Here is a 10,134-nt window from a genome sequence, read left to right as displayed (position 1 = left end):
ATCTTGACATGGGTCAAGCCATCACTAGAAGGCAAGTGCTAAGACTAAAGACGTATTTGCATTTTATTTAAATTGGACGGACCGGGCTTTGGACAATTTCCATGCAGAAAAATTGTATTTCATTTTTCTAGGCACAACTTCTGGCTGTCAGATCCTTGCTGCCTTTGAGTCTTGTAGCGTCATCACCAACCGCATCCCAGACACACTTCCAGATTTGAACATCTATCCCCAAACACGTAGGTGTTCGGGAGACCGCAACATTTCCTGACTTATGTTAGAGGAGCACTAGGCTGTTGTCTAGACTAGCCAAGCTCTGGAAAGCAACGCCGAATCTCTGAGAAGAGGGAGCATGGGGTGTGCTGATTTAAAAACAGAAAATGCAAAGTTGGACTGAAAATATCCTAAGTCTTCCAGGCAATCTGCTTAAGGCTTCCAAACTTACCTTAATTTGGTAAGAAAATAAGCTGCCCTATTTTTCTTCCTTCTTCTCTTACAACTGGAACCAGCCATTTCCCAAAACCACCACCATGGAGGTTGCAATGGTGAGTGCGGAGAGCTCAGGGTGCAACAGTCATATGCCTTATGGTTATGCAGCCCAGGCCAGGGCCCGAGAGAGGGAGAGGCTTGCTCACTCCAGGGCGGCCGCGGCTGCTGCTGTGGCAGCTGCTACGGCTGCTGTGGAAGGCACTGGGGGTTCTGGCGGAGGCCCCCACCATCATCACCAGACGCGTGGGGCCTACTCCTCCCATGATCCTCAAGGTAGCCGAGGTAGTCGGAGGAGGAGGCATCAGCGAACCGAGAAGAAGAAACTTCACCATCGGCAGAGCAGTTTTCCTCATTGCTCAGACCTGATGCCCAGTGGCTCTGAAGAGAAGATCCTGAGAGAATTGAGCGAGGAAGAGGAAGACGAGGAGGAGGAGGAGGAGGAGGAAGAGGAGGGGAGGTTTTACTATAGTGAGGATGACCATGGAGACGGGTGTTCATACACAGACCTGCTGCCACAGGATGATGGGGGTGGTGGTGGCTACAGTTCAGTCCGCTACAGTGACTGCTGTGAACGCGTGGTGATAAATGTGTCCGGGCTACGATTTGAAACCCAGATGAAAACTTTGGCCCAGTTTCCAGAAACTCTGTTGGGAGACCCCGAGAAAAGGACTCAGTACTTTGACCCTTTGCGCAATGAGTATTTTTTTGATAGGAACCGGCCCAGCTTTGATGCCATTTTATATTATTACCAGTCAGGAGGACGCCTGAAGAGGCCAGTCAATGTCCCCTTTGATATCTTCACCGAGGAAGTGAAGTTCTACCAGTTGGGAGAGGAAGCCCTGCTCAAGTTCCGTGAGGACGAGGGCTTTGTGAGAGAAGAGGAGGACAGAGCTCTGCCCGAGAACGAATTTAAGAAACAGATTTGGCTTCTCTTTGAATATCCGGAGAGTTCTAGCCCTGCCAGGGGCATAGCCATCGTATCTGTCCTGGTCATCTTAATCTCTATTGTCATCTTTTGCCTGGAAACCTTGCCCGAGTTCAGGGATGACAGGGACCTCATCATGGCCCTGAGTGCAGGTGGGCATAGCAAGCTGTTGAATGACACATCGGCGCCCCACCTAGAGAACTCGGGGCACACAATCTTCAACGACCCGTTCTTCATCGTGGAGACAGTGTGTATTGTGTGGTTTTCCTTTGAGTTTGTGGTTCGATGCTTTGCTTGCCCCAGCCAAGCTCTCTTCTTCAAAAACATCATGAACATCATTGATATTGTCTCCATTTTGCCTTACTTCATCACTCTGGGCACCGATCTGGCCCAGCAGCAAGGAGGTGGCAACGGCCAGCAGCAGCAGGCCATGTCCTTTGCCATCCTCAGGATCATCCGTCTGGTCCGAGTGTTCCGGATCTTCAAGCTCTCCAGACACTCTAAAGGCCTGCAGATCCTGGGCCACACCCTCAGAGCCAGCATGCGGGAACTGGGCCTTCTTATCTTTTTCCTCTTCATCGGGGTCATTCTCTTTTCCAGTGCTGTATATTTTGCAGAAGCAGATGAACCCACTACTCATTTCCAAAGCATACCGGATGCGTTTTGGTGGGCTGTGGTCACCATGACAACTGTGGGCTATGGGGACATGAAGCCCATCACAGTAGGAGGAAAGATTGTGGGGTCCCTGTGTGCCATTGCGGGTGTCTTAACCATTGCTTTGCCTGTGCCAGTAATCGTGTCTAACTTTAACTACTTTTACCACAGAGAGACTGAAAATGAGGAGCAGACCCAGTTGACACAAAATGCAGTCAGTTGCCCTTATCTCCCTTCTAATTTGCTCAAGAAATTCCGGAGCTCGACTTCTTCATCCCTGGGGGACAAGTCAGAGTATCTAGAGATGGAAGAAGGGGTCAAGGAATCTTTATGTGGAAAGGAAGAGAAGTGTCAGGAAAAGGGGGATGACAGCGAGACAGATAAGAACAATTGTTCTAACGCAAAGGCTGTGGAGACCGACGTGTGAGTCGTTTCTTCCACCTGGCACGGCCCCCATCTCCAAATATATTCATGCATAGAGAGTGCAGTTATGAAAATGAAATATGCAAATGATTGCACTGCATACAGTAGTACGCTGTTTAATGGTAATACACGGCATAATTGTGACTAAATTTGTATTGCATATCAAATAAATGATACATCTTGGAGAAGAGGGAGGCTTAAATAGAGTAGATCTATCTTTATATTTTTTAATAGAATGCAAGAATTTTGCACATAAGGGGAAAATGTTCATAGTAAAGATGGTCCCGAGGAGTGTGTGTGTGTGTGTGTTGTGTGTGTGTGTGTGCACATGAGTATGTAAGTAAATTGTCAACATGTTGGGAATTGTGCTGTGATGGAAAAGTTGGCATTCTGAAGTATTTACTATGTAAGAACTAATGAATTTGAGCAGTCTTTTATCAGTGTTTTAATAACATCTCCTATGTCTTTGGATTCTGTAGTTGTTTTTCTAGAAATTGTAAGAATTACTGTGTAGAAAAAAGAGAAAGTAAATTATTTAATAGAATATAGGTCACAATTTAATCTTGGATTTAATTAAAGTTTATTTTTAACTGGAAATTAACTTTTGAAAAGGCTGCAGGGGCCTTTAGAAATTGATTATATTTTATTATTAATTTTGGGGAGGTATAATAGCAAATGCCTAACATTCTGGAGGAAATGTAACAAATTCTGTTCACAGGTCATAAGAATGGATTTTTTGTTTCCTTTGCACTACTTCCTATGCTGAAGACCGAGAGAGACTTCGTACTGTGAATGTTTACTAATGTACCAGTCAGTTCAATGACAATCATTGGAGGAATGGTTTCTTAGTCTTTTTTTTATCGTTCTTTTCCTTTCGTGAGACTAATGACCACACAGATAACAGCACATGATTCCTGTTTTAAAATTGGGACAACTGATCTACAAAGGGACTATGAAGTAAAATTCAGCAGCTGAATCTTTTGAAATTGGTTTGCTACAGTGTTGCTTCAGAAACCATACTATTTTAAATACTCTTATGCCTTTTAAGTCCAGAATAATTTAACCAAAGTTATTGCATGCACAGAAAGAGTTCTTGAAGAAATAGGGCACCCAGCAGCTATAGCAATTATGGCTTAAGATCTTTTTTTATTAAATATGCAACAAAATGCTAGATTTAAGTCCATTTTGTGTATGTGTGTATGTGCGCAACTACAACAAAAACCAGAAACACAAACTGTGGGGATTCACGTCAAATGCTATCGCACTCTGCTAACACTGAGCTAGTGAGGAAAGGTTTGAGAACATTTGCTTTCCTCATCGCCGTTGTAATCAATATCACATTTCCCCAGGTGGTTTCTGAGGACTACGCTTCTATCTAAGTTACAACAGGTATTCCTGAATTTGAGGTAGCACAAATTGATGAGCCTTATAGCACTGTACCACCATGAAATACACCTCAGATCATGTAACACAAACACATAAGAGGTCTTACTCTAATATATATATATATATATATATATATATATATATATATATATATATCCAAACAAAACAAAATAAAATCTTCTTTACAAATGGTTGTCCTGAGCATTGTGGGAAAATCCCATGCCCACTATTTCAGCCCATAACAAACTTCACATATGTGAATAAAACCCAATAAACCAAAAATAAAAAACAAAAGAAACATCCCACATGTAATTGGGACTTTTGGCCCAGAAAAAACACTGGATACATTCTACTTCTCCTTTAATGGTATCTGAAGTGAGAAGCATTCACATTCCTGCCAACCAGTGCCTCTCTTCCTGTCTTCTTGCTACACTCAAAGGAAAACACTTTGCTAGAATTCCATCTGGAGAAGGAAAGACAGCAAGCAACAGAGGTGACTGAAAGACATGGTGGCATCTTGTGATCAGAATTCCAGAAATGACATTCTGATTCTAATACATTGTATTACAGCAATCCGTAATGAGTCTTTGACAGGCATGGCCACAATCCCTTTGCAAAAGTCACTTAGACATGTCTGCACCTAATTTTCTTTTTTAATGGGTAGAAAAGCAGGTTAAATTACAGGATTTGGGAAAGCAAAGAAAACCTTGAAAACTCTGAAATGTTGAGCTTAATTCAGGCATTAATATGATTTATAAATTATTCAACATTTCTGTAGCAAAGGACATTCATTGAGTATTTTGTAGAAGTAACAGTAAGGCTTTGTCTGTGATAAGGAGGGAAGCATTCTGTATTTTTTCTTTTGCATCTCCTTTCTAAATGGGAAAAATTATATTATTTGATGATGTGGATTATATTGATAATCCTGAGACTTCATAAACTATAGATAATTAAGAATTTTGGGGCTCCCTTTATCTCACAGAGTTTTTTTTAAGGGAACCTATTGGAACCATCAGTCATGTGCTTTGAAACCAAATATTAGATTGTCATTCAAAATGTATTTTCCTCCATGCAAGATGCATTTATCTTAGGGTGGGTGGATTAATTCTACCTCGAGAAGAAAATTTTGAGGCCCTTTGCCTTAAGGGTGGGCATCTCTGCAGGTAACATGCCTTCACGTGCAAGTTGGCTGTTCAGTTCAGCTGCGAATTGGGAGTGAGTCCCAAGTCCGAGCTCTGCAAAGTGCGTTAGAACCTTTGTGATGATTTCCTCCCAGGGAAAAAGCAGCTGTGCAACCGATTCAGGAATCTTTATTTTCTTAGATGCCACCATACGGGTTTGAAATATGTACAGGTTCACTACTCAGGAAAGAAAAACAGCAGTGATCCCCTTCGAGATCAGGATGCTTGGAATCAGAGGTCACTTTCAGAAGATGGTATCCAGACCACACCGTCTGAATGTCAGCTTAATCAGGATCCTTTCACAGGTGGTTCCACTGTTATTTCTAACAAACTCTTGACAAGGAAGCAGTGAGACCTAATGGTGATGGGGAAGAAAGGAAGAGTAGACATTGTTTCCATTTCTGTAGAAGGGAGATGCTGCCTGAGGACTGGCAACTGGTCCAGGGAATCCTGAGAGCTGTGGACAGACGTGTCATTTGACTCTTAGGTTTCATTATTTCTTTGCTTCTTTTTAAAAATAAAAATTGTACTGTTGGGGTATATTTTATTTGATCCCTTTCAGTACCCAAATTCTACCATGGGGTTGATAAGGCTATTTTGATTTTGATTGAACTAAATACCCCATTAAGATGATAACACCATCTGCAGAGGTTGTTTTGTTTTTTAAGCAACTACAGCATAATGTTTATAATCATTGTTACATTAACGAAAAACCAGGAGTGTGAGAATTTTAAAATATAAACTAAAGTGAGTGAAAACGATGCTTTTAGAGGCTCTTTATTCTACAAACTTATAAAAGGGATTCAATTACTAATAAATGCCTCCTCTGTCTCCAGTTAAATACATACAAGTGAAGGTTGGTAAGTAAATATTTTTGTTTTTTTGCTTTGTCTCAGAGCAGTGCTGTCATAGTGTTCTGACCTGTGCTGGGAACTCATTTTTTGCTGAGACACATGTAATATTTCACAAGCATTTTTGCATTGCTTGTCAGGTTTGTCTCACGTAGAAACATGGAGGCTTTGTAAAACAAAACAAAAACGTTTTTATTAAGCATGCATATTTTTAAGTAGGACCCAAACTATGAATAAGATGTAACCAAAGAAAATGTACAGGGTTAACATATATATTGTTCTAGTTCAGAAAAAATCATTTTCAATCAATGGGAAAAGTTTTTTTTAATCTGATTTAAATGATAACAGCAGTACCCTGTTTTTTTTTTTTTTTTAACAGAATCAGAAATGGTCTTGCTCATTGCTAATTGTCAGTGTGTCCATCATTTCAATGTGGAACTATATGTAGATCTTGTCTACATTTTTAAAAGTGCTCCAATGGTGATGTGTTCATATGCACCATACAGAGTGTAATGTATATTTTGTGTCTTTTTTTTATTGATACAGTTTAGAATGGTTACGGGCTGTCATTCACTGACAAAAGGGCCTGTCCCAGGAAATCTCCTTGACCCCAAGTCATTCTGAATTCTGCAAAGGACATTTGGTATGGACGAAAGGTACCTCTTGGTTTTCCTGATGAAAAGAATTTTGATTCTAAGTATAGAATTTTCCAGACCAATGTAGCTTCCTTAGGTTAGACCACAATCTTGCTTTCTAATACTGGGATCTGAATTCCTATTTGAACGAAGGCTGATGGAGTATTTTTTTGTTCAGGATTGAAGAAACCAAAGCTATTTTGTTCAGTAAATGGGACTATGTACTTCTCAAAATTAAATTAAGATTAGGACTGTGATAGATAGGAATTTTATTTCTGGCTTCGTTGTCTGTTTCCATAGCAGTCCCGATTTCTCACAGTATCTTCTTCATAAAAGGATGCTAATATGTATCGGGCCATCTGGTCTGATTTGAGGTTCAGAAAATATGATCATTTGGGAGGAGAGGTAGAAAGATTAACCCCCAGGCATGACTTGGTAACTTTGAAGAACACAGGACAAGTCTATCAGCTGAGGCCCTAAGGGAGAGTCAAGTACATGCTGTTCAGATTTCAGGATCGGAGTAGATTTATACGGCCAACTCAGTGTTTGTTATGAAGCCTTATGAGCCACAATGCAGCTGACCTAAGCTTTGATTTTTATTCATTTGCTGTTACTAGTATCTTGAATTGTAAATTTGTAAAGACTTCACCAGCATCTAGATGACTTTGACATTTGATTTAGAAATAGTGAATTAAATCTTTCTGATCTGGAAGTGATCTATTTTGTAGATTATTCATGTTGGTTTGTCATCCAGGACTGCCTTTACTCAGGCTCTGAATTCCATTTTCTATTGATATCTAGACAGTTTGGAAAAATGCAATGCTAACCAAAGGGTACAATAACAGAGCATACAGATCTGTACAGGGTCACATGCCTTTCATACCAACACTTGTGAGGCTGGGCTGAGTCAGGGAGAGGGAGGTCACTCGTTTAGGACAAGCCTGGGATACATCAGTGGTTTCAGGGCTACATAGCAAAAGTTTGACTCAAAAAAAAAAAAAACCCCACTATGTAAGGGAAAAAAAAAGCAACAGAATTTGGAAAATAAACAAGCCCTAACTGTGCAGCTAAGTCTGATGAGGTAATGCAGGAGATGAATCAGGGTTAAATATGAAATACACAGGGCAGTTTTGTCATAGTTCCTATGGTTTTCAGAGATAATTAAGAGGTAACTGTCACAGATGGTGTAGAAGAGAAACTAGCTATGGATAAAACATACAGGTTAATGTTTTCTGTGAAATGTCAGATGACATATTAGGCCACCTTTGCAGTAATCTTATGGGTAATCTAGGAAAACCCAGTGAGTACAGGGAGTGGTCTCTCTTCTTCCAGTCATTGATTTTGTATAGAAATGTGCTTGATTTTTTTCCAGTTTTCCATGTATAAAAAGAGCAAAGTCATTTTTGTTCACAGCTCCTTAAGTTCCTGGTTATTGGGACTTCATTCCTTCTAAAACAGTTATGTAAGCAGAGTCTGTGAGCATCAGTTAAAGCTGGACCAAATAATTTTATTTGTTTCAGAAGAATCCCATTCTCATATCATACAATTGTGTAACATGCATTATACATTTCTTATTCTTCCCTTGTTAGGACAAACTATGTCTAAGCAAATGACTAGTTTGACGTATTGCAAAAAAGACAGCCTGAACTGAAAAGGTGAATTCCCCCTGACTAGGAAAATATGTGTTGTGGAGAAATGATGATACTTGAGGATTGAAAAATGTTTCTTTAAACTTTAGGTTGGGTTTTGTGTCTTAGACTTACAGAGACATTAGAGTTAACCTCTGAGGAGTTCCATGGGATAGAGGTACATGGAGTGTCCATCTCAGAAGGAATGCTTAATGTTTTCTTTATGAGACATTGCAGAATGTTTATTTTTAAGCACATTATATTTATTCTACTAGAAGTACACATAGAAAGGACTGTGGATCTACCTAGGATTCCCTAGAAATAGATTTATTTAAAGCTATTATCTTTCTGGGGTTTTCTTGTAACTGTTGCTTGGTAAGTCTCTTCAATTGTTCCATGTTTAGCTATATCATTAACAAAAAGTTTGCATTCTTAACATCTCTCAGTGTCTGAAGGCATTCACATAAAATAGTTGTAGAATACAGGCTTTCTTATAAGACCAGGCTATAATTATCTGAATCCCTACCCATGATAAGGACCATATTAGCTAGCTTGGAAGATGCATGCTGCTCTATTTTTAGACTGGATAAGCTTGTACTTGAATGGATTGGTGATTTCCCCAAAGAACACTCATGGCGTTGATAGCACCTGAGTGAGTCTTTCTTTTCCTTCTCAATGGTAGGGATCATGATCCAAATGAGGCTTTCAGTTGCTACCAGGGAGAGTAGGAAATAATTAATGAGTCTCTCTTTGGACTGATGTCTGTGGAGAGGTTATAGGCTCCCTAGGGAATGCCTTCAGTTTGAGATTTATTTTCTTGCTTGTCATTTCTGGTTGAAACAAAATTTTGATAAGTTAGCATTTATTTAAAATTTTTATTAATTTTTGAGCATTTCATACATTGCATTTTGATCACATTTGCTCCCTCCTCCATCTCTTCCCAGATTTATCCCCTGTTCCATACCTACCCACCTTTGTGTCTGCCTTAAAACAAATGAAGCCAATTAGTGCTTCCTATCTATTCTTGAGTGTGTGTCATTCACTGGATTGTGTTTGACCTGCTAGGTACAGCTCTTAAAGAAACTGTCTTTCTCCCAGAAGTTTTCAATTTAGGTTGGGTTTCTTAATAATAGAATTAGATTTGAGAAAAGTGTAGTTAGAGATTCTAAGCCTCATATTATATTATTAACTTCAGGCGTATCTCTAGCTAACTATTTTAAGAAATTAATGTATTTGGAGGTTGCAATATATAATCACAACTATTTATTTGGAGAGGGATTTAGCCTAGAAGCAGCCACTTATTTAATTAATTCTTCCTGAGGGTATAATGCAGTATTTTTGCATTTCTGTGACCCTTTCCTTGACTTTCAATATTATATTTAAATTGGTAGATTTCTTATAAACATTTTGGCTTCCTAACATAGTAAAAGGCACTTATGTATTGATTGGATGATGGCAGGTGTATTTGATGTCTTCTTTTGTAACATTTCTTTTTGCTCCGTTTTAAAGCTGACTTCAGTAACTATAAAATACAACACAAATGTGCCTGTTTGTTGTATCATAGTCAGTGGATACTATTAGAATACTAGGGATACCTTTTCCGAGTATCTATAAGTGATCTCAAAGTTATCGACCAGTTTATTCCAGAATAGAATTAGGATCTAGGACCAGAGCCAGCTGGGAGACAGGTGGAGAAGGAAGCAGGTGGGCAAGAAGCAAGGACTGATGCCTAAATGAAGTCATCAATTTGTTGGAATGATTAATTAGCTCGAGCAGTCTAAAAACAGCTTCATTTTATAATGCTAATTATAAGTATTTGCTAATCCAGGGTATCCAGAAGAGTGGATTCATCTAGAGTAGGCCTATGAATGTGCATGTCCCACTGTCACAACGCTCTTGCTGTCTCCTAGACCACTTACGTACAAAAAGTTACACCTGCCCCTGCAAAATAAGGATAACACTCAC

The 10,134-nt window shown here is 39.6% G+C and overlaps 1 protein-coding gene across 1 annotated transcript; it reads left to right on the top strand.

Annotated features, from left to right (window-relative positions):
• Window positions 1–527: 527 nt before the first annotated feature.
• Kcna4 (potassium voltage-gated channel subfamily A member 4) lies at window positions 528–2,492 on the top strand. The gene has a single exon (XM_038331270.1). The coding sequence runs from the start codon at window positions 528–530 to the stop codon at window positions 2,490–2,492; it is 1,965 nt and encodes a 654-aa protein (XP_038187198.1).
• The last annotated feature ends 7,642 nt before the right edge of the window (window positions 2,493–10,134 follow it).

Source organism: Arvicola amphibius, chromosome 5 (assembly GCF_903992535.2).
Source record: "Arvicola amphibius chromosome 5, mArvAmp1.2, whole genome shotgun sequence".
NCBI lineage: Eukaryota > Metazoa > Chordata > Mammalia > Rodentia > Cricetidae > Arvicola > Arvicola amphibius.
The sequence above is the reverse complement of the archived record's forward strand: the minus strand, read 5'-3'. Positions and strand labels throughout refer to the sequence as shown.